The sequence below is a fragment of the Odontesthes bonariensis genome, chromosome 9 (assembly GCF_027942865.1).
Source record: "Odontesthes bonariensis isolate fOdoBon6 chromosome 9, fOdoBon6.hap1, whole genome shotgun sequence".
Lineage (NCBI taxonomy): Eukaryota > Metazoa > Chordata > Actinopteri > Atheriniformes > Atherinopsidae > Odontesthes > Odontesthes bonariensis.
In genome coordinates this window covers 7,343,158-7,368,516 of record NC_134514.1, presented here as the reverse complement: position 1 = coordinate 7,368,516, position 25,359 = coordinate 7,343,158, and the positions used below count along the sequence as shown (strand labels likewise).

The 25,359-nt window shown below is 42.2% G+C and overlaps 1 protein-coding gene across 1 annotated transcript in view; it reads right to left on the bottom strand.

Moving 5' to 3' along the window:
• Positions 1-969: 969 nt before the first annotated feature.
• LOC142388049 (nectin 1b-like) overlaps positions 970-25,359 on the bottom strand; it is an 83,683-nt gene continuing 59,293 nt past the window's right edge. Inside the window, exons 3-6 of the mRNA XM_075472909.1 lie at positions 24,343-24,642; positions 23,734-23,851; positions 18,397-18,548; positions 970-5,038 (exon numbers count right to left, since the gene is read on the bottom strand). Of these exons, the coding sequence (XP_075329024.1) occupies positions 4,533-5,038; positions 18,397-18,548; positions 23,734-23,851; positions 24,343-24,642 (1,076 nt within the window). The 3' untranslated portion in view covers positions 970-4,532. The remainder of the gene's footprint in view (positions 5,039-18,396; positions 18,549-23,733; positions 23,852-24,342; positions 24,643-25,359) is intronic.

The window sequence follows — 25,359 nt, the reverse complement described above, 5'->3', positions numbered from 1 at the left end:
TTGATGGTCTCAGTTCACTTCTGGAATCATGAACATAAAAACTGAAAAGAAAAATGAGAAGCAATCAACTCTGTAAGTTCAGAGCAAAATGCTCTGCAGAGGTTAAAAAAGAAGGCAAAAAGTGCATCAGCTCGCAGAAGGGCAGTCTCAGAGCGACTGCCTGATCTGCAGCAGATGAACCTATAGCCTGTACAGGACGAAGGTTGGCCTGGTGGTCAGCAGAGAAACAGACGTGCAGATGGTGTATGGTGTGTTGGCGGATTTCTTAAGCAGTTACTGTAACCCCAAAAGCAACATGAGACAACTATCGTCTTCTGCCAACCTGCAAATATTTTTTCTCCTCTTAAAATTGCATTAAGAAATCCGTCCAACAGCACCAGAGCAACCATACCTACGCACAGCTGCAGCTATTTATAGCCCCAACAATTAGAGTATATTAGAGCAATACCAGAAGAAAATTACTATCATATATATCACTTTATCACCATTACACTATTCGCGTGAATTAGGGATGTTTTATGTTAAATTCTGTCTCACTTTTTGTCACCCTCCATTTCCACTTTGCATCAGCCTTAAATTGCTCCGTGAATGTTTGTATGCGAGGACGCCTGAGGTGCAAACAGTGTCACTGCAAATACCAATTTGTGTGGAGGAAACGGTGTGTATGCATCTGCTTCCTGATGTGTGAACAATTCGGAATCCCTTAAACATTTATCCAACACAGTATTTTTTTAAATTCTACTTTATTTGCAGAACAACCTTTTTGTGTCTTACACTTTAGGCACACAAGAAAAAAAGAATCTAAATATGTACCTGCATGAGGCGACAACGATACATTATTGATAAAAGCTACTGGAAAAAGGCTGCAAATACCAAAATCAATACACAGTGATAAGAAATGTGTTGCAGACGTGATCCACATTCAGTTAGATAACACACACGTATCCAATCAGTGAACTGGACAGAACATTGTTGACTATTGAACTCATTTAATGCTTAAAACAAATACAAGTTACTTCACTGGGTCATCACAATTGAACAAGAGATTTTTTTTTTTTTTGTATTTGTAACACCCTCAGAAATATACATTCACTGCATACGGACAATTTCTCTCTTTTGAGTTTCTTTCAGTTACATCAAATTGACAAGCTGTATGCATCACCTTTTGCATGTCACCACTACTGGCATTTTTAAAAGGTACTGGAGGAGCATTTTTAGGTGGGACTTTGGAGAAAGCTAGAGCATCAATTTCATGTATCAATCATCGAGTCTCCATGTTTGCAGTCAAAATAGGTACCGTTTGTTTTGCATTACAGGGTTCCTACACAGATGTCCCTAAATAAATCCCAACTATAATCTCAACCATATGTACAATATTTACAATGGAATGTTGAACATACTGAATACAAAAAGTAGATTAGGATGGAATGAAGTTACAGTCAGTATCATAAAATAGGTCAAAATATCCCAACAACATGAAGACAATGCTGATATCTACTAGTCTACAGAATGTTGACTCCAAGCTGAAAGATATTCCTCCTCCAAAATGTCTAAGAAGCAAGTGTGGCAGTGGTTTCATCATGGATGAAGCAGAATGTCGAATGAAACCTTACGTTTGTGCTTTCAAATGGGGGAAATGTTGATTTATTCAGATCTTCCAAGTTTAACATATTTTCAAAGGATTTGTGTTTCAATTGTTGTGCTTAGAAAAGTCGACATTTTGCGACTAAGTTGCAGAAATTAGGTATTTTTAGGACTTTTTCAAGCCAATATCGAGTGCCGTGTCATCATTTATCCATCATTACCTTAAAATAGATTATTTAATTTAAAGATCAAGTATAAACGCAGCGTTAGTAAAGTGCTGGAGATGGGATTGATCCCCACTGCACTAACTCAAATTCATTGCAAGTAAACAACCATCACTTGGCTGAAATGTAAGAGGTTTGCAGTCCATGGTGAATTTCAGAATAAAATGAAAAACTTAAAATATGGGGAAGTGACTGCCTAGACTACCTCATGCCTCCTAACTCTGATAGGCACTGAAAGCAAGAATGAAATATAAAAAACGTGCTTTTGTTTCCATTATGCTGTGGTGCAAACGATTTAAAATTGAAAAGTTACAGCAAAGCAGTCCCCCTCCCGGTGAGCACAAAGTAAAGGCTATAAAACTGTAAAACTGCTTTTGCACAGTGACAGAGGCAACCCCACTGCTTTTCATTTAGTCTTCTGAGTCGTCTATCACTCAGTGAAAGAAATAAGGCCATAGAAAAGGAAACTAACCCAGAAGAAATTAAACAGAACTAAACTGAGATCAACAGACTTTTAACAAGAATATGATATTTCCCACTTTTTAAATGCTAATTTGTGTTTAATATACAATAAAGTTTGAGGCTCATGATTAACATGCTCATCTAAAAGCATACAGTAGACAAGCATGGACTGTAGAACATTCACGTCTGTGAGATCTGCCATCACAGATATGTTTTTTTAGTCATCTTTATGAATTAATATATATATTTATATACTTATTTCGATGCTTTTTTGTGTTAACTGCAATATGTTGCTGGGTACGATGTGCCCATTAACTCAGACCTCCATCAGCACTGACAATACTGACAAAATGTCGTCTTTTGAGCTGCAAATGAGGACAAACACACTGGAATTGATAGAAAACAAAACAGCAACGTATGAGCTTCCACTCCCATACACAAAAACATGCATAAAATAAGGCTTAATACAGTATTTATATTGTTCAGAGCCAGTCAGATATGTTGTTTACATCCACAGATTTACTGCAATGCTTCTCTAATCGCTGCTTTTTCACATTGAGCTCGTTTTGTTTGAAGCAAATACATTTTGCTGATTGTGTAATGGATCTCAGTGCTGAGGAGAGAAAGAAGTGATTCTCTATGCTAGCATCCACTGGCACTTGTTAACAGCAATTTTAAAAACAGATATCTATAAATATATAATGTCTGCAGAGAGGGTCATTGGATCCATGTGTGCAGATTGAGATGCCAACATTAAGGAAAAGACAATTCATTACTTTAAAATAACCCCTAAAGCGACTGAAATTCATTTAGAAAGTAAAAAAAAAGGAAAAAAAGAATCAAAAACAAATCATCAAAGCAGCAGGTGACGTATTATACAGCATGGCCACCATTATAATCTCAATTCCCTTTACGTGTCAAAATATTTTCTCTGTTAGAGTACATTTCCCTCCAAATCATGTCCTTTGTGTCCATGGATGACTCCTCGTGGAAAATGCTGTTGATGTGAGCCAGTTCTTCAGAACTCGCTCACAAGTGGAGAGACAGTCATTATTGGAGAAATTCCTCTGACACCTTCCACTGACATCCATTTGATAAAACGGGGTCAGAACAAAATGTAATTATGGCAGCTCACCAGAAAAAAGAAAAACCCACAACATTTCATTCTAGTGGTAAGATTTAGAGTATGTACACAGGTCAAACTGTTCAAGTCAAGTGACAATCATGACATTTCAGAGCAATATTAGAGATCTGCCTGTCAGATTCACCAAATGTCTTTTGGACAAAATTCTGATGCACCCACTGAAAAGTACAAATTGCTATTTATGATACAACTGCAGCCCTTCCTCTCCCCTGCTATTTTTCTAACTGATAAGGGCACTGATTAAACAAGAATGAAGATCTAGTGAAAAAATATTGAAAAACACTGGATGTTTATCTGTTCCTGCCATGTCCATGTGGCTCAGTAGGCTGACTCCCCAAATCACGCACATAAACACAAGGGGTGAAGAAACACGAAGCATGTCTTTGGAAAACAGCAACAACACATCTGCTGTTGATGCTGTCAATATATAAAAATGAGTAGTTGAATGGATGCTAACCCCACTGAGAGTTTAAGAAATGATTACAGATCTGTTCGGCTTTTTTTTTCTTTTCTTCTAATTTCTCTGAAACGTTTGACCAAACAACGACAAACACTTTGAACTCCCCCGGTAATTATCAGACACTTAACTCTGGATCCTCTGGTCACTCAAAAAAATCATACAAAAGAGAATATAAAAATAACAAAACTGCAATGCTAATGGAGAGGAAAACAAAACAAATCATACATCCAGTGTAGGACTTTCACAAATGTGCTCAGCAAAACCTCAACCTGCTTTTTTTTTTTTCTTTTAATACATTTAACACATTTATAACATGAAAAAAACAGAAGAACACACCAGTTTTAACCAATCACCTTTGTGGCCTTGTAGATCAGCCACAACAAGTCATTTGACATACCTTAGTTTAAATTCTTTGCTCATTCACCTGATGGTACTGATGCTGACATGTTGAGAAGTTGATTTTTCTTGCACTTTAAACAGACGATTGATTTTCTAATTGAGATTAGTTGGATGGGGTCTGATGTGGGGGAGTGAGGAGGGAACGGGAATGTGTGACGGTGCAGTCTGACGCATGGGAAGGTGGGGAAGATGGAGGTGAAGGGTGAGGTGGAATGCATGTGGGGGACAAAAGGTTGTTTGGTTTGGTTGTTGCATGCCACTACACATACCACTCTTTCTTAGAAATGACAGAGCCGTCGGTTTGAGAGATCATATCGTCGGCTATTTCAGGTTCAGGGTCGTACTGGAAAGCCAGAGTCCGCTCGTCGTATTCTCGGCTCTCTCCTTCATCCACAGTGAAATAGGGCCTCTTCAGGTCCTCTGATTCTGCATCGAAATTCCGCTCGCTCGCCTCGAACCCTCCAGTGCTGCCAATCTGGGCGGGTTTCTTCTCATCGTCTGAGTCGTCGGGGTACTGCAGGTTCTTGGGGATGGGGGGGTGGGCCGGCAGGCCGCCTGCCTTGCTGTACCCATTTCCAAACACATGCTTCTTGGTGCTGTAGTCTCCCTTGAAGGTGCGCTGACGGCGGCGCAGGAATACGAAGAGCAGTATAGCCGCCACGCCCAACAGGGCAACTCCCCCCACAGCGCCCCCGATGGCGGCACCTGTATTGTGCTGCTCCTGAGGGATCTCACGGCCCCGAGGTGGCGGGTTGTTAGGGAATTCTGGGTAGGAAAAGACAGATGGAAGGGAGTGTGTCAGTGCTCTGGTGGGAGGAGGTGCATTGTGCAGGTGCATTTTTTAGGAAACATGATGTCAGGGAGACAAGGACGGAAAAGCAAAAGGGAGAGGAAGGACCCCCCCACTCCCACGGCAAACCCTGCCCAACCCCACAGGAGCCCCTTCTGACACGGCGGCGAGGCTCAGTCACAGACGGGCACATGCAGTTTCACACACAGACACATTGGAATAAACAGCCAGGCCACCGCACAACACAGTCAGAGTCTGAATGCCTGAAGACATTAAAGTGAATGAATGTTTGTCAGCATGCATTAACCATCGTTTCATCTCTGTTTGGAAGGCGGTGAAAAAATGAAACAGTTTCACAAGAAAGCGGCAGAGGAAGCAGATAATGTGGCTTTTGAGTTAATAAATTCAACGTTGTGAGTTTCATACAGAGTAAATATATGGAATGACAGACTCAAGTACAGTCCAGCCTTAAATAGTGCGACAAGACATCTTCATCATCAGCATAGAGGTAATGAAATGAAAGAGCGCTGCCAGGGATGATTATCAGCAGCCAAGCATACACAGCCACATTGCCCTGAGAGAGCCGATAAACATGAAGCTCCTCCATTCAGGCAGCAGAGCAATACAGCAAAAAGATAGCACACACTTCAAAGAGCAGAATATATATTATTCAGAAAAGGCAGAGGAGAAAAGAGAGAAAATGATCGAATGTGTCACATAGATGCGGTCCAATCCAGAGCTGAATATATATTACTAATGCTTTGTTAGAGACAGCAACTAAGATGAGAGAGTGTGACAGTTGCAAAAACAATATGCCATGACCATACAGAGCAGTAGCATGTCTGGTGCTTAAATGAGCCAATCATAACCAGTCTAGCACTCAAGAAAGCAGCAAAGCGTGTTGAGTTGGTTGTAACGAAGCATCGAAAACAACGTCTCTTACAGTTCATGTTTGTCATCATTTAAAACCGTGCAGGACCCCCTCAGGCAAAGAAACAGAGAACTTTTGTCTGACATGTGATCAAAGCCTTCAGTGCACAGTAGTAGTGCTTGCATAAACGTGCACAGAAAAGGTACGTTAAATTTAACAGGTTAAGATTGGAGGAGATAGGGTGGGGGGGGGCAACCACTGAGTATAGAATGATGGAGCTGAAGACTGAAAAGGAACAAAAGAAAGAGCCTTATGTTCACCTAGGGCAAACTACAGGCTTGTTTAATACACAACAAGGCAAGAAAAGCCAGAGAAGACAAGGCAATTTGCTGCTTCTGATACAAATTCTACTTGTTTTGCTAGTTGCTGTTGCACTGCTGTACTGCCAGCCTATTATGAGACAAGATGTTTTGGGGATAGATCTTACCACGGTCCATATGGTCATCTGGATTGAATGACAGAAATACTAAAACAGTGAGGAAGCCAATCTGTTAACAAATATCCCCACGCCTTGAATGCTGCTGATTGGTTGTTGTTTCAGTGTAGCCAAAAGCAGGGCTGAGGATAGTAAGGAGCCTCATTTGCAACTGAACAAAAAAAACTGAGCAATCCTAAAAGGTCCTTAGAGACACTAAGATATCTGATGTGCGACTGAGAAAGTCAAATAAGTCAAACAGACCATTTCATGCAAAAAAAGGGAGAAATTTCTAACATAAGCAGACAATCTTTTCAAATGATCACCCTGAAGTGTTGAATCAAACCGATTACCCTCAACAAGAACTGCTCTTTAGTAGAAATGATGAATCTGACCATAATTCAGGAATAAAAGGATGGTAGTGGGTGAAGTTAAGAAGCTACTGAAGCTTCTTCTCTGCTGTAATTACAATGGCACTCTATCAGTGCAAATAGGGAAGACCTCCCAAACATATTCACTCTGCTCAGCTGCTCCTCCTCTGCTCCTTTTCTCCCAGGGCTGACTGCAAAGCTCTCCAATTTCTAAAGCGGTGCTGGGCACAGTCTCAAATATCAGCTCAGGTTTTAATCTGACCACCTAATGGGATTATTCAGACACAGGCCTTCATTACACACATCAATGAGAGAGCAGAGCCAGGTCACCCCTGCAACAGAACACATCCTCCCACCAAGTCCAAAGAGGGCTGAAAATCCAGATGATTGAAAGGGTGGAGAGAAAAGGGGAAACATTCTGCTGTAATCCCGTCCTCCAGCCCTCACTGTCCTCCTCTGCGAGGATCTGCCTTTGCCCTCATAAATCCCTATTTCAATCTTAATTGGGCTAATTTTCACCCCGCATTGCCATGATGCCACATTTACCAGCATCTAAGAAAAGGGAGAGATGCAAGGCCAGGACCATTAAACGCCCAAAACAGTAGCAGTTAAAGATGACACAGTGAACCCTCAGAGATGCTCTCTGTCATCTCCAGCCCAATAAAGGATCAAGTTATACCTCTTGACACCCATACTTCAAGAATGTGAACATTAATGACTGAGGGATGAGCCGATGTTCTTACAAAGCACAGACATGAAAGCAACTGTAAACATTCAGGTATTTTTGTGGCACTCCCACCCACGAGGAAGCTTTAGAACCCACCAAAAGCTACAAATGGAGTTTTCTGAGGCAGCTATTAAGATGCTTTACTCAGATGGAGGAACTTTAAAAGCAGAGCGAGAAGCTCAGAAACACCAGGCATCGCTCACCTGAAAAAAAGATGTTTTGGCAAAGTGGACAGCCTGTTCTCACAGTGTTATCGAGCACACTCCTGCGCTGCTTTTTTTTTTTTCCAACTGCAAGGTCACATCACTGGCCTTGCAGACATGAAGATAGCAAGAAAAAATAAATAAGAGCAGAGCAGCTTTGTCTCGTCCATGCACCCGGTGAATATACGTGAAACTGAAGCAGCTTTGGTGCAGACTAATCATATTAAATAAACAATCATTGAGGGAAGATGCATTTGAAATGGGCTCCAGAGGTGTTTGGCAGCACGGAGCAGGGAGGAGGCATTTCTCTCGCACACCTTCGCTACCTGCCAACAGACAGATAAAGATGCCTCAGCAGCACAACAGCAGCTCTGATACCGTTCCAGGCAACAAAAGGCAGCGTGTATTAGCACTGCGGCGGAAATATGCAGATTGTGTGATAACTTTGACCTGCAATGTATAAAATGTACCATTGAGATTAATAAGAGGCAGGATGTGCTATGAAAGGCTATAATTCAATCCAGAGGTGTGACAGATGTATGCAGGTTATGAAGCGCGTGAAATACTGCAGCTATTGTAATGCTGCAAGCAAACAGGTTTGCATTGGATTAATCATGCTGCTCTGAACACTTAAATCTGACATGATCGAGTGGATGATTTACTACGTCCAAACATTTTTGTGACAAAATCTGTTTCCTTCACAACTGCGTTAGTGTTCTCCATTCCTCCTTCGTTCCAAGGCCTTTATGTAAAACAGATGTGCCTTTTTAAGGGAGACAAATGGTAAGCACCAAAAAAAAAAAGAAAGAAGATTTGTGGCTTTTGAAAACAACACAAAGTAGATACAGAGCAAGGGCTTGTATTTCAGTGACAGCCACAGCACAAAACAAACAGCAGGATTGGTGAATGTTCAAAGTTACTGAAGCAAAGGAATGTCTGCAGTGGAAGGAGCGACAGAAACTCCCAGGTCTGTCCTGCAGGTAGCGCTTCGAGGTGTGCTTCCGTCATGTCCACACATGCAAAAAAGGAGCGAGACAAACATTCCTGAGACTTAGCACAAGCACTTGGACGCGAAGATGGGAAAATGAAAGAGGATTTGAAAGTGTGGTACTGGGAGTGGTGTGTTAATATGACTAATCGAGCAACAAGCAGCAGACAACAGAAGATGAAAAGGAAGCAGAAGGCTACTCAAAGAAGTTGGGGAGCGGCGGCACGAAGAAAAAGAAGATGGAGCGCCTCTGAAAGGTTGGGGAGTGACAACAGCAAATAAAGAATGACATAATGAGCAAATGAGGACGGGGACAATCGGAGGAGACACATTAATTCAGTGATTTCAGAGATCCTCATTACCCCCCTGTCTGAATTTGCCAGTGGTTGTGAAGTCATGAAAATGTAATTCTGCCAAGACGAATAAAAGCTCATCACTGACAGGAATTAAACACGCTGCCTTGGGAGTTACTGCCGAGGCAAATCTCTTCTTCACCTTATCATGCATTTCCTTCTCCCACTTCTACAGTTTCTTTCTTGTTTGTCAACATCATTTGGCTTTTTTCTGGCTTCTCCCACATCTACAGAGGCACAGGCTCACCTCATATGCAGGTAAATGCCACTCATGACATTAAAACCTTCAGATTAGTAATTCGACTTCAATCCCCTTTCAAAAGCCGGGGAATAAGCAGGATGGGGATGTGCTGGAGGAGATAAAGGCCTGAAATACTGGCATGAAAACACTGATGACATAATCGGTGACGTTCATGTGCGAACGTGCAGCAACTTGCAGGACCGTCCTTACTGAAAAAAAGCTTCCAGTGTTTAACTGCCCTCAGATGAAATGTCACGTAATCTCCGACTTTTACTGGTGAACGAGGGCTCACGGCCCAGAAAGTCTCTGATTTACATATCGATTTATAGTTAAAATAAACTGAACTGGTTTTTTTTTTAGTTTTTTTTATTATTTTTCTGTACAGCACTTTGGTCAACTGAGGTTATTGTAAAGTGCTTTATAAATAAAATTGGATTGGATTGGTTCAAGGATAAAACTCCCACGCTGAAGTTGAAAGCACTTGAAAATGATTCTGTTCTTGGGCCTTTGCAGATAATCATTTTGTGCTACACAGGTTGTCATTGTCACTTATTAATATTTACACCAGCATCTTACACCGATGCTATTTTAAAATGTTCATGTTAGAACATAGTGTAGGATTATGAATGCACCTCACCGTTTCTTCTCAGTCTGCATGGCTTTAGTGCTGAGTGGAATGGCTGTTAATGTGTTCAGCAGGCAAGGAGCAAACAAATCTGCATGTTAGGACATGCTAAGCCAGGAGAGGTCAGGGCACTGTTTGTCTACCACCCCATCCAACCCTTTTTCTGTTGTTCTCTCTTTTTTCTCTCCTGTTTTTTGTCTCCCTGTTGTTATTTTGGATCTGGGAGTGTAATGAGTGAATCAGCAGTAGCAGCAGCAGCAGCAGCAGCAGCTCTGGAGCCAGTGGTCAGACCCTGGGACAGTGTCTGACCTACTTCATCAGGCTCTCAGGGAGGCGTGACAGATCCAACGCCACACGGGTGGACAGCGAGGAGGAGGAGGGTGGAGGAGGTGAGTCGGGCTCAGCCAATCCCCCTGCTCCATCTGTTTGCCACATCCCTCTTCTCTGCATATCCTCCGGAGAGCAGAAACAGCTAGCCATGCAGAAACAAATGTTAAGATAAATCACTGCGATCTCAGCTGCTCGGCTCTCACATGCTCTCCCCTGGTGACATTTGCATTTCAAGTCTCCAGCCAGGCTATCTTTGAATAAAAAAAAGCCCCCTTTACGAAAATAGAGCGTCATTCTCCTCCATTTTTCTGCAAAAATGAGTTGCAGCACAATGTCTTCCCCCTCAGTGCTTTCCCTGGCACAGAAAAACAAAGCAGAGGGCGGCCTATGCTGTGCGAGCGAGGGAGCAGCTCATGCTAATGTCTCATTTGGATAATGAGGTGTGATCTTGGCAGGATCTGAGCAGCAAGCAACCCCCCCACATCCCCCACCCTTGCCCAGGAAGTGGTGGCAAGGAAGTCACTCCATAACAATGCAGATCCAAAAACATTAACATTTGTAGATGTCAAAGAGGAAAGTTCAAGGGTGATAAGAAGCATGCAGGTTAGCAGGAGACCAAGAGACAGAATATGGTCCTCAACTTGTGTCACAGCAAGTTTATACTTGAAATGAGTGTGTAATAATATATAAGCTATACACATGTGGCATTTAAATCTATGAATAATGCAGGCGGGGATGTAAAAGGCAACAGCTCGATATGGTATAGCACACAGATTGAGACAGATGACAGGCAAAGACAAACAATTTCACATCGCGGGGTGAGCCTTTGCAAAGCTGACATCATAATGTCTGTGGTCCCTGTCAGAAAAAAGAAGGAAACAAACGGCTGCATGGAGCAGCATCGCCGTTAGATGTCAGTAATATATGGTGCGTTACCTGTTTTATTCTAGACTGTTCTTGCTGCAGTTTCTTGCAAGTTTTATTACACGGAGCAATGAGTGCGCCATCATGTTGAAAAAGCCAAATGATGCGGCAGTGACGGAGAGAACCTGTTTACCGCTGATAAAAACGAACAAACACCTACCGTTATACGAGCGAGGAAAATAAACCAGAAAGTCAATATTGAGGGGTTTTGTGCAAATTAAATTCCTCTGAAGGCTACTATGTACAGCTTTGAATTGTTGTTACTCTGGCAGCCGGCTTAATGTGACAATCTCTCCCATTAGATCTATCAAAATGGCAGCGTTACAGTCTTAATGGGACGTATGGACAGGTGAGGAATTAATGGAATAATCTGAACCCCGAACAATACAGTGAGGAGTTTAGTGACTGTTCTAATTCGCTGGTGTGCTGCGATCAACTTCATCCTCTGATAAAACATCTCCATCCTGGTGGGAGCTCATTTATTTTAAAACAACTAAAACCTCTTAAGTTTAAAAGTGAATCTACACTAACCACTCATTGGTGCTTCACACAACACTGAAAAAGAACCAAAAGACCAAAACAGGCTGCCAAGGTGAGCCGAAGTTTGATTTATAGCATCTATTAAATGAATCAAATTGTACTTAACCTGAAAAGCACGATCACTTAGAGTGGATCTTTAACTCATTAACGCTACTAATTTGTTAGACAAACAAGAGGCGATTTCGAAGCAAATGTCTAAAATGTACCATAAGACTGCTCTCTGAAAAAAGGAAGAAATTTCTGCTCTGTGAATTTTACAAGCATAACACGGTAAAATCCACGTTGTGCATCTGGTTCACGTTGTAATAAGTTTATGGGGCAATTATAACATCTAATGTCAGCGTAAAGTCACATCCTCCTTCAAACAACTCACTGGTGTTTTACTGCCATCCGGGTGTCAGACAGGAAATCATTCCAGATTCAGTTCTCACTGGTCTCATTGGTTTTCCACTGGTTACATGCAGCCACTGGGAGGCTTTTTATTTTCCTGGACTGTCCCCCCATCTCACCATCACTGTGTCTTGCTGAGAAAATGACAGGTAGTGAACACAGGCTGTTACATGATTTCGTGTAAACAGGCTCCTGCCCTCTTTTCCACCTCTGCCTCTGCACTGCTCCCAGATGCTGCAGTTTGCCTCAGAGATTATTTCTGGAAACCACTTTCGCTACTCTACTAAATTCCAAAAATCTGACTGACTGAAGCATCTCCCTCGGTCACGTGGATGTTTATTTATTTACATTTCCGCTGCACTGTCTGCGTTTTATTCTTCTGGATTTCACCACGTGACTCAGACTTCCCTTCCACCCCATCTCTCTTAACTTGATTTTCTCACACGGGAGCCAACTATAGCTTGTTCAGGCAAGCACGGACAGATGTTGGCACGGTAGCCTGTGCTTACCGAAAGATCTATCCTCATGTTTTCTTGCTAAATTGAAGAGAAGGCTCTTACTCGATCCAGTTTAACCTGAGTGGTAAAGCCCTGTAGCAAAGCTGGCTGCACCTCTGCTTACTAAAGCAACTCGGCGTCACAGCTCTGACAAAGGAAGATGAAAGTTGGGGCTGCTGAGCCACAAGGGGAATCCTCCAAAAGGTTCACACACTAGCTGACCCCTAGCTGATCTGATATCATTCTTCACAGCTGATCCTGCAAATATGGCAGGAATAATGCCTCGCCTTGAACCCAGTCTGGCCCCCATCTTGCAAAGATGAGTATTGTCGTGTGACAGAATCAAGGTTAAAGTGAGTAAACAGATCTGCTCTTTGTTGCTTCGCTGGAGAAAATTTTCCCACATTTCACTTTACTGTACGCTGCCAAGAATAAAACCACACATATCCTTTCTCAGGGGTGATAATGACATAATTGTAAGGCCATCCTGACAAAATGGCCATTTATCATGTCTTATTATGTGCTGGAAGGACATTTAAGATGGCGGCATTGATTTGTTTCGAACACACAAACAGAGGGTGATGGTGGAGGGCTGATTACCCTAATGAAAGACTGATTTAGCTCTCTTAAGTTGGGGAGGATCTTTGAGGTCTAACCGCTTTATTTCAACCTCTTCCTGTGGTTTTCTCTGTCACAAGACTGACTGGCTGAGTAGCATTCCTATTAGACACTCAAAAGCTGCTAAGAATGATTTGTCAAAAATGAACTTTCATTGTAAGGTTGTTTAATTGTCTTTACTTTTTAACATGGCCTCTGATGCCCGCTAGTAATTAGCTGATTAATCAGATCTGACGACTTGTCAACTTATTCTCAGGAGAATTCTGAACTGCATGTAAATGAGAAAGGTCTCTGCTAAAAAGAGGTCCTTACATGAAGCGCATCTCTCTTACTATAGATCCTCTCCTCTTTTTCCCTTCAGACTTCCTCCTCCTCCTCTTTTCCTTGGAGCGAGGATTGATTAAAACTGGAGAGTGGTTCATTAGATTCTGACAAGTGACACCGTATCTGCAGAACACGTGTCCTTGGAAAAAGCTGTTTTCACCCATGTGATATACCACAGTCGGTGCCATCTAAACGGCAAACACTATCCCAAAACTAATTGAAACAAGGTGCTCGGTGGCCCCGCTATCTGCCGCGGTGACAGTTATGCAGCTCCCACAAATCTGTCCATAAAAACTGAGGAGATTGATTAAAATACGCTTCCCTTAAGTGCTCCATCGGTGTTGCATCCCAGAGAGAGAAAATGGCTTTTCTCTGAAACAAACAACTTATCAAAGACATTTTATCTTCCTGACACAGGAGGCAGGGCTGTCTCTGCGACAGGTGTCCCCACACATTACCGTGTCAATCTGAAAATTAAGGTCAAAATGAAAACTGCTAAAGTGGTTCATTATGCAACTACCAGCAGTGCATTTGGATCCTTTCTGCATAACTGATAGCTTGGGTATTACTTTTTTGCTCTGATAAAGTTTACTGCAAAGTAAAAAGACCAGCTGGTTGAGTTAATAACTATAGCTCTTATAACACAGGACTCTCCAGAGCATCTGAATCCAAAGACCTTTAAAAATGAAGCCTTTTAACAAGGGGTAAATTATTATTTCATGTTTCACCGGCTGAGGCGAGTCAGCTTGGTCATCGTCCTCTGCAGAGCAGCATCACTGAAACCCAATGCTGCAGCCATGAGCGGCAGCCATCAGCCAGGCCCGTCTTTAGCTCCCATGGGAGGCAAAAAGATGCTCTCTGGAGTTAAAGGATAAGACCGGTTTTTTGACATTGGGCCCTTGATTTCACATTATAACATGATGTTCTACTCACCCCTGCTTGTTGTTGAACATTTGGAGCTGTTCCGAAGATATTCGCGAGGCGTCTGGCTGCTCTCTTGAGATATTCGGCCATGAAACGGTTTCCTATGGGCAAGCTTATACAGGCACAAACTATGCTGTTTATAATTTATTAATTACTGTACACTAGCACTGATAACGTGGAGGTGCGTCGCTTACTTAAAAAAATCCGGGTTACTATAATTTTGAATTTTTGTCGTAAAGTGGGTGTTACTGACGTCCTCGTCGTGCTACTGCCACAGACAGCCCACAGACCTGCTGCCTATTTATTCATTCGGCTAAAATTCAAAATTAGTAACCCGGATTTTTTTAAGTAAGCGACGCACCTCCACGTTATCAGTGCTAGTGTAGAGTAATTAATAAATTATAAACAGCATAGTTTGTGCCTGTATAAGCTTGCCCATAGGAAACCGTTTCATGGCCGAATATCTCAAGAGAGCAGCCAGACGCCTCGCGAATATCTTCGGAACAGCTCCAAATGACCAACAACAAGCAGGGGTGAGTAGAACATCATGTTATAATGTGAAATCAAGGGCCCAATGTCAAAAAAACGGTCTTATCCTTTAATGAAGCATCACTGTAACCTGTTAAACCTCCATTATGCACAACCAAAGTCAAGACCACACAGAGCACTTTAGAAATACTGTAGGAAATGTAACGCTCACCCTGAGGTTCAACTCAAACTGTCCTTTATTCGTGTAAAACCAGCAGAGGCAAACTTTACCTCTAAAAGAAGCAAACTCCAAGTGTCTGATCGACACTCACAGAAATGCCTGTGAAGCCAAATGCTGAAGAGTGAACATAAAGATGAGGGTAGGCTAACAACTCACCCTACCAGCAAAGAGCGCATAAGCACAGGGATGATAACGCTGAGACACATCCCAGTCCAACCTGCTTGAAAAACAAAGGCAGAACTGCTCTGTCCCTGTAAGCTGCATGAGAAGCACCAAACTGCATTAATGTGTCACATCAACTGTAGCCCTTTATAAGCTGCTGTGCATTTAGATGGAGCACTGTTGGAGCTGAGGCCCTGAGCTGCGTTTTAGGGGAGAGGTTGGCTGCTCTCCCTTTAACTTGTTGCTGTTACTATGGGAATGAGCACAATGCTTTTAAGGTTCGTATACAGTAGTACCCTTTGGGAATGTATACTTATAAAAATTGTTGCCATGTAACAGAACAGAACAACAGTTGAAGCTTGAATTCTTATTACTATAGCAATCATGCTCATATGCATGCTGATGCTTTTACTTTGAGGGTCTAAATATGTCTACATTTTTTCACGTGTTCTTCTCATAGTGCTGCTACACCTTGTTTCACGCTATGTTTGTAACGCCTTGTTTTGGCTCCCGTTTGTTTAAGCTGGCCTGCAAGGTTGATTGCTGGTCGATTAATGTTTAAGGTTGTGCCAGATAAGCTAGGAGGCAAGAATTATGCAAATATGTTTTAAGTTGGTCAGAGATGGTTAATGGGTTCCAACTTTCCATGCAGTTATTCAACTGTACGAAACCGAGTGGTCTATTCAACCATCGTCTGGATATTTTGGATCTAAACTATTTGGATTTTACCGGCAGCTCAAGAAGGTGATAATGCACGGACCTGTTTTCAAATCACCATGAAAAGAACAGCATAAGAGTGCTTTACTACAGTCAAGCCATGGTAAAAACCTTTCTGGCACTGGGAGCTTATCTGGTAAAGGTGCTCCAAAAAGAGAAATATGCAAAGCTAAAGACCACAAAAACGCCTGTGCAGAACAAAGGAAAATTAGGTCCATTACAAACTCTTTCAGGAAAACCTTGCGTGCCATAAGGTTACCACATCTATGCGCTGTCATTTTTTCAGCAATTCATGACACATTTTGTGCAATATCAAGTATAGCATTTCAAAAGAATCTGATAGCAAAACAAGTAAGGCTGTGAAATGTGAATGGCTGTCTACTGCGCTGTCTCTGTGTGTCTATGTGTGTGTGTCACGAAAGGATGAGCGAGTGGGCGTTGGGCTGAGCTATTTAATCATAAAATGATTGAATAATTTCTGATGATTTTGAATTGTATTTTCATTTAAAATGCACAACCCCAATGTTGACGTCATCAAGTCCAGGAAGAAAAGCCTGAAATACAAATGAGTAGTTTCAGGCAGCTCGGGGGCAGGCAGTATGTTACATGACTAAGAAAGGAAAAGAAAGTTGAATTAGTCAAAATAAAAACAGAATAAATCAATTTCCCATCCCACACTTGTCTGTAGGGATGGGGAGTAGTTCAGCAGGCTTAGTGGAGCTTAACTTTAAATATCTCCCTTTAATGTGGACTTTCAACCTCTGTGAATGAAAATCATAATAAATTTGGCTTCTTTGATGGGTGTGATGTGTAATAATAATAAGTGAGTGAGTTTATTATGGTGAACCTGTGGATTTAGAGTCAGAAAAACAACCTACTGCTGGGAACAAGCAGCGTTTTTCACAGATTTAAGATCGTTTGATCGGCTGCTGAACAATCTACAAATCTTTCATGTCAAAAAAAAAAAACCCGGAGGATTCTTGCACTTCAGTGTCAGACAAACTGAAACTGAACACACTCGAGTCATACACCCACGCAATGTTCACCTTACTCAAAATAAAATTATATAGACAAACGAGGAGAATAAACAGGAGGACTACGGGGACAATAGCATTGTGGTTTGTTAATTTAAGCTATCAATGAGAAAGCAGGGATAGAAAATTACTTTGGTGCCTCTGTTTTGTCAAAACAAAAGGGGTACAGTGCTTAATGCCAAACAGGCCATCTCTTTGGGGCACACTTACTCAATATAAGCTGGTTCACAGTGATTTCCTGATGGAATATTACTTCTTCACTTTACTGTTCGTAAGTATTGTGAAAGCTATTTGCAGATGGATGTTATCGCACGACTAATTTGCCTACTTTGGACGTGCAACTTTTCACATTGCAGGTAATGACATCACGTCCAATAAGACCGTTTTGTCTTAGCCGTGCCCGAAATACAACAGAGTAACACACCGAATGGGAGGAGACAGAAACAAATGGGAGCGAGAAGAGCAGCGGTTTGCTTCACAATAGTCACAGCAGTTCCAGAGACACGACTCAACACGCAAAGCGATGCAAGTTGGAACAACTCAGAATCCCAGAAACCAAGCAGCGAGTAAAAGGGGAAGAGTGTCTTTCCAGTTCGACGAGACAAAAAATGTGACAGTCTCCGCACAACACATTCAGCTGCAACCAATCACAAGAAGATCCTCTCATTTATAGAATGTGGAGTCAGATCTGGTTTATATTATAGCAGGGGCTTTGATTGCAAAGTATGGTCTACTATGGAGAAGAACCAAGAGCAACCACAGTGTATGTGTGCCAACAATTATGTGGAAGGAAAGGAAACTGAATCAGTTTTGTTCAGCATTTTGCTTTCCCCAGAAGACAGAAAAGGAACAGAGAGAAGAAGCACAGAGCTCAACTGTACACGAGGCTGTTTGGGGAAATGTGAGCATGATGCGAGCACACTATGATCAATACAGTACCCTCACCTCAAACCCCCCAATTTCCATGATGTTATTTTAGGCACAAATAATAGACCTGCGATGTATCGCTCCCACACATGTGCTTGGAAGTGTAACAGGGTGGGAGGAGGCGGGTGCTCTTACAGTGTGTGTGAAGCCCTGATACACAAACAGAGAGGATTTTTTTCCCTCATCTAACCTGACACACATACAGGGTGCCGCAGAGCCAAGGCAAGTGGGATCCACATTGAAAACACACAATCACCCTGTCTCTGCATGTGCGCTGATATGCGGGCCAGAAGCTCCGTGACGAAAACCCTCAGAAGGCTACTGTATTGATGAAGCCATGCCGGAGTTAGAAAAAGCGGAAATGACAGCCATCATCAACCTACCTGTGATGTTGACGTCCACGATGCCGGTGCGGGTCCCGATGCCGTTGGTGGCGTCACAAACGTACGTTCCAGCCAGGTCATAGGTCACCGGCCCCTTGAAGAACAGCGTGTTGTTCTTGACCTCCGCATTACTGGGCAGGGAGCCGTTCAAGCTGCGTAGGAAAGGCAGGGAATAATGCAGACATCATTAAAACGACAGAATTACTCCAGCCCACAGAAGAAAAAAAGATGCCGCAAAGCATTTCAAGGCCGATAAAAAGAAATACAGTTTCTCATGCTAAACAAACCTAAATGTGCGTTTGGATGGAGGATAAATAGCAAAAATATTTGACAGCGCTGTACTTCAGCCGTCATCCATCAAGTCCTAACAAAATTATGAGGACAGGGATTCCCAACAGGTCAGAACAGGTAAGCTATAGCTCATCCTTTAGGACAGGCTGTTTCGGCATGTGGAATACAAAACAGACAGCTGCAGTGGTCGGGGGGTTTCTTCCTCAAGTATAGCACAGCTAACACGGCTGAGCTCAAAACTCAAGGGAGCTGTCAGGAGAGGGAGCTGATCAAGCGATAAATGCAGAATCTACCAATCGCTAGGCTGTGGTTGAGAACTGCAGCCCATTTCTCCAGCCAGAGTTGTTTGTCTTTACGGTTCACTATCTCTATCGCGTTCAGACTCGCTTATGTCCTTTGATCAGGTCAGCCCACTCCGAGGTCACAGACCAGAACGCAGCAGCCCTCTACTCTTTTATCTGGAGCTCTTTTATGGACCCCCTTCAGGCTGGAAAAGGTTTCGGCTTTGGTGACAATTAGCTATTTCCTGTTGTCTTCCCCTCGATCAGCTTCACCAGTTGCTCTGAATGGACTCGGTTTAGGCAGAGTTACAGAACACAATTGGGATGATGGTTGATTGCTCTCCAGCCTGACTGTGGCAACAATAAGGGAGCAGCGAAGATTTCCCTGTCTCACTTCTGGGTCAGGGAGATTTTGAGAGGAGTGAGAGGGGTGTGCCGTGTGAGGACGATAAAAACAATGTGGTGCTCCAGTTACTAAGATGAGAAAAAAAACTAAATTAGGTCTCATAGTAACAATGGTCAAAAATCAGACCTTGATGTTTACTAAGTAGGCTTTTAACAAGGCTGTCCGCACTTGCTTTAACATATTACACCACTTAACAGATTGGTGGTCGTCTCAATATAAGAAAAACTTTACATGAACATTTCTCATCAACAACATATGAGCACAGTTCAAAAACAAAATTAACAGAAAAGCTGAGCTCGAGCTGCTTTTATATTAGCCACGTTAGCGAAGCAATCCCAATGAAGCTGCAAACAACCTTCAATACAGTACCTCACAATTCAATAATCGGTTACATAGTGAGCTTCTATCAAATGCTGAGTTCTGCAAAGCCCAATTGATTTGCTGCAGAAATGAAAGGCTGGCGAACTGCGATTCACCACTGATTCTGCCACGACCAGCGATGTCTGAATTTGTGTGAGACGTGCACGTGTGTGTGCACAAGAGGAGCCTGAGGGGCAGTGAAATGAAAGACCAAAAACAGCTTGAGAGTGTTGCAGATTCTTTGATGACTGGCTGGGCTCCTCGTGTGAATCCCCGTATGTGATGTTTACGTTCAGTTTTGGGTGTGTGGAGGGTGCGTCAGTAGGACTTCGTGGTTTCAATCGAAACAGCCGGATCTCGTCGAGGCAAAAGCTGAATGCAGAACCTGCTTTTTATAATTAAGGGGCCTTAAAAGAAATGAATGTAATTCTTAAAGGAAAATTACGGGATTTTTCCACTCCGACGTGGATATGAACAAAATTCTTTCAAATCAGAACAAAACCGGGCGCCATGATTGGTAACAGCAAAGCAGCTTGTGTGTGTTGTAAAAAAGCATTTAAAGAAGTAAAAGCATTGGAGTCTGCGTTTGGCAGGCTCAGATTGTTATTACGAGTGTCGGACACCATTATGTAAAGATCTTTACTGAAGTCTCACTAAGGGAAAAGTCTTGGGCTGAATTAATGTCGGAAGACAACAGTCGGCAGACAAAGATCCTGCAGATGCAGCCGCCCTGGGATGAGAGGATGTTGCAGAGTTTGAAAACTAAAAGTGGTTTGAGCAAATTTTAAAAGGCTTTCACGGGCTGCATTTGAGGGGTTTGGAACATTCTGAAATTGTGGCTAGTTTTGTTGGAAATGGTTGTAGCCACTCCAGTCAGAACACTGTGCCTCGTCTTTCTCAAAGGGAACAATTAGACTATTGCTGCTAGAACCGTGGAAATCTTATAAAAATTCTTTATTTTATATCTTTTTACCAAGAAAAATGCATATCCAGGAACAGAAAAACCTTCAGTGGATGGAGTAGTGGTCATTTTATTCACTAAATGTAGTCATCTTTTCTGTAGTTTCTGGGAGCTCTGCCTTTTTTAAATTTTTTTTATACTTATGGACATGCACTTATGTACATGTGCACTTACCAGTTATTTGTAGCTTCTTCTACATCTGCAGCTATCGCTAAACTAACTGGTCTAATTAGAATTTCAGCGATGTCTCCTTTTTGTAAATATTGAATTACATTGCCCAAAGCACAAATAGCATTGGCACTTAAATGGATAACACAACTGAGAGCAGAATATGAAGAAAGCTTGACAAAAAACATCCTTCTCTGTGTGCATCCTTTCCACAATATTGTCCCGTTCTACGCTTTGTATTTCAGCTCTGTGAGGTTACCGTGAGCTTCACTCATGTGCACACTGCTGTCCTTCTCTAACAGTCCACCATATGATTTCACCTCAGTAGAGATCTTTTCCTTAATGTTGCCAGATACTTATAATAAAAAGTGCAAAGAGATGCCCTCGCCCTTAGCAGCAGTCAGACACACAGGTGATGGTGTTTTGGCCAAACATAGAAACAACTGTAGAGATTAATATTATTTTACATCCTTGATTTAGAGGAAAATAGGGCCCAAGTTAACACACAAAGAGTTCACATGTATTATAATAATTAAAAAAATCCTGTTCATGACAGCCACGAGAATAATAATTAGAAGAGAATAAAAACATTCATATAAACAAGCGATTAAGAATGCTCTCCAGACTTCAGACTAATGATGATTTTTTTAATCAAACCCCTACTTTGTTGGTATTATTCAACTTTAATGTTCAGTGTGCAGTTTTGTTCTCAGTAACATTTTCATTTCCTCGCTGCTTTAATAAAAGAGGAACCATCCGCCTTCATGGTCTCCATGACAGCAGGACTGGCTGTACTTTTAAAACAAACCGCGACTTAAATATCATTTAAAAGGCCATTTAGTGATCCAACAGGCCAGTTTCATCCGCAGCTACTGGTGACTGAAGAAATGAACCAGCAGTTGTATTATTGTGGTCTTTAATCAACATGACTAATAGAATCACATTGTCACAATGGAGATAAGCAAGCTGGCTAATTACAGCATAGTTGGAAGCAATCGAGCTGTGAAATGCAGTATAATAAAAAATGTAGATTTTCATTTAAAGAATCTCTTCTATTTGAGAAGCTGAAAATGCATTTTGGAGGGTAAAGAGGGGCTATGTATCTGGAAAATAGCTTTTCAATGAAAGAGAAAAGGAAAATATGAAGTCTGAAATCTTATCAGTAATCCAGTTGTAAAGTGGTAATAAACAACTCAGCCTGTCCTCCTCTCGCTTAGCATTCTTGTGCCAGCTCAGAAGCTACAGCAGGCACTTAAAACAGACTCAAGAAATGAGCACAGCGAGTCAAGGATACCCCCGAAAAAATAAGCACTCTGAAAATAAAGAGATCAAATTGCACATATCCCGTTTTAGTCGAGCCTTTGTTGCAGTTTCAGTGAAGTTGTCCATTGACCCATTCTGAAACACAGCTCTGGCACGAGGAAACAAACTCAAAGATGCTCACGTACTTTCCTCAAGGACAATTTATATTATGTCACAAAGAGTCGGAGAAAAGAAAAAACAAGTGTTTGCAGATGGTGAAAAAAGAATATATATATATGCATATATTTGTATATATTTTAGCTATGGCAGCCTCAGGCAAAAGCACGCAATTCACCCCTAAACCTACAGGCTCAGTGATGCAGCTGATTGGAAGTAACTGGGATCTGTATAAAAGCCATTAATATCCATCGGAATTGGCTACACCTCTCGTGCCAATGTTTGTGATGCAATCCTGCCAGGCAGTTCCGGATCGTTCCATCACAGCCTTGTGCTGACCTCCACAGTGGAGCCCAGGGGAAACTTCACAACAGATTTGGCATCTCATTCTCAGTGCAGCAATGGCCGTCCTCTCCTATCTGTCAAGCACGGTGCCCTCGTCTTTCAGGATCACATCTCTTATCCTCCTCCTCTTCTCCTCCAATATCTGCTTACTTCAGATAAATAAATAACCCCAAACAGGTCAAATCTTCTCTGTCTTGTCTTCTTATTCTGCTGTTGTGTGTACATCGGTGTCCCTGCTCTGAAAGATATATTAATCCTTACGATGGAAGGGAGGGGGGAATCCTCCCCGTGTTTTATTAAAATCCCGCCGTGGTCCTTGGAGTGGATACCATGAGGGCACAATCATCCGTTAATCCTCTGACACTCAAGGCCAGTGACATCACTTTCCACCTTGCTATCTGAGCAATTAAAGAACAAACTGCCACAATTTGATTTGATGACGCTTGAATTCAGACAACCACAATAATTTTCATGTTTGCTTAAATTTTCCATCTGACATGAGCAGTGAAAAGCAGGATGAGTAAAAAAGGACAGCAAACCGGTCTGCATTCGGCTATTTTCCCATGCTTAAAGGTTCCTGCCAATCCTCTTAGCGGTTATTCAGAAATTCCCCGTGCTTGTATCTCTACTTCGTTTTGCATTTGCAGTGATCATCTCTGAGTCAAACAGCCTGATGTCAGCCCAGCGGTATGCCGGTTTAATCTAACTCTCTCCTCTAACCACTGTACCTGCATGCTGGCCCTAAGAGTTCAAAGCAAAGTGAGCTTTGTTTGCGTTTATCTCACAGTATCTGTGGCCATCAGGCAGGTAGGGGTGTGCGCGGCTGTGGTAACAGGCACATTGTTCTCTGCCTCACTCTTATCTTCATCACACATTTTTATAAACAAGTAGTCACATTTCTTTAGAGGATGAAGGAAGTTGTTTAGTTTGTAACCTCGATGATGACTTTCTCTCTGGAAAAGCCCACTAGTTCAGCATTTCTACTCTGTGGAATGATTTAGGGCTTTAGAAACTCCATGTTCCCCTGGAATTCTGAAGTGAGAGAAACAGCACGTAGCCATGCTGTGTTCTGAAACTTAAAGGGTTTTGCTCGGGTTTAGACTCACAGTTTCCACTGGTAGATGGTGACAGGGGGGTTAGCATCAGCTCTGCAGTTCAGCTGAACATTCTGACGGTTCAGGTACCAGTTTCCATCAAACCCCTCAATCGTCACATCGGGTTCATCTGAAAGAAAAGCATATTGATTTCAGTTCATTCCTCCACAGCTCGACCTAAAAAGCTGTATTTTATCATTATACTCGGAGGTTTGAATTTAACAGTAATGCTCAAAAATACCCACTGATACATTTTTTTTCAACACTTGAACTAAAGTTTGAACTAATATGTCATAAAACCCAATTTGTTTCTGCAAATAATTACTTCATCGTGCCAGTCAACAGACCGGATGTACATGAGGTCCTAATCCAATAATTAAACAGTAATTTGAGGAGCTTTTCCCTAAAAGTGGCACAGGATACTCACAGTAAACCTCAGACAGTGGTGTGAAGATGAATAAAAGCACGAAATATTCCAGGAATAAAAGTGGAAAACCTCTGCATAATTCTGCATGATCTTTTCCCTGAATCAAGTTTAAATTCGGTTGTTTGTCATGAATAATTCATCGTTTTACCACCTTGTTTACTGTAAACAACCCCTTTCTGTTCACGTTTTCTTACACTGCACATTGAGCACCACGCTGTCTGTGATCTTCTCACTCCGGTACGTCACGATGCATGTGAGCCTCTGTTTGTGGGTCTCGCGGCTCGGTACCACCACGTAGTTGCTCCGCACGGTCACCGTCCCATTTTGGTTGCGGGTCTCCTGGAAGGTGGCTTCACCTTTCAACCTCGTCTCCCATTTGATCACACTCGGGGGCTTCCCATTGGCTGACACACAAGTGGCGACGGTCATCTTGCGCTTTTGAGCCCTGGCCACAATTGTCGGGGTTGTCAAAGTCATCCGTGTCATTGGCCGAGCTGTGGAATAAAAAAATATACGAAAAAAGGGATGAATCACAAGACTACAATGTAAAATGTCCCTGAAAAAGAGGAATGTCTAATTCATCTACAATCAACGATCTGAGGTAAATTAAACTAAGGGGCAGAGATGAACACAGTGTTCGCTCAAATCAGACAAAGTTCTGCCTCTTTCCTTCCTCAAAGCCAAAGCAGTTGTCAAAGCTCTTAGATGTAGAACCCACTTGCCTTACCAAATGCGCAGTCATCCAATTTGAATCCTTTGTGAGTTGCCAATTAGCAATCTACTTTTGGTACATCAAAAGGCAGGCTTGAGCTTGAGCGAATGCAAAACTGAAAGAGAGCAATGAAGAGGCCTCTTTGAACACTGCCGCCTGGTTATCTGCTCTCAGGTTCCTGACATTCACTGAGCCGCTGCTGCCTAAAAAGTCCGAAAGGCTCCGTGACATATAATGGGGGCTCATAGCTGGCAAAAAAAAGCTGATGCAATGGGGATATTTCAAGCCAAGTGCTTTTTCCTGTACGGGGACTTAACAGGAAAAAATACCAGCATCTAATTACTAATTAGCTCTCTAATCAAAGTCAGTGCACAGCCTTTTCAAAGCTGCCTCTTTCCAAGATAAACTACATTTCAAGCAGTCTTTTTTTTTTTACTGCAAAATGAGACAGTTTGAGCCAAATTACACAATCTGAAGTGGCCCTATTGATTTCTGTCTC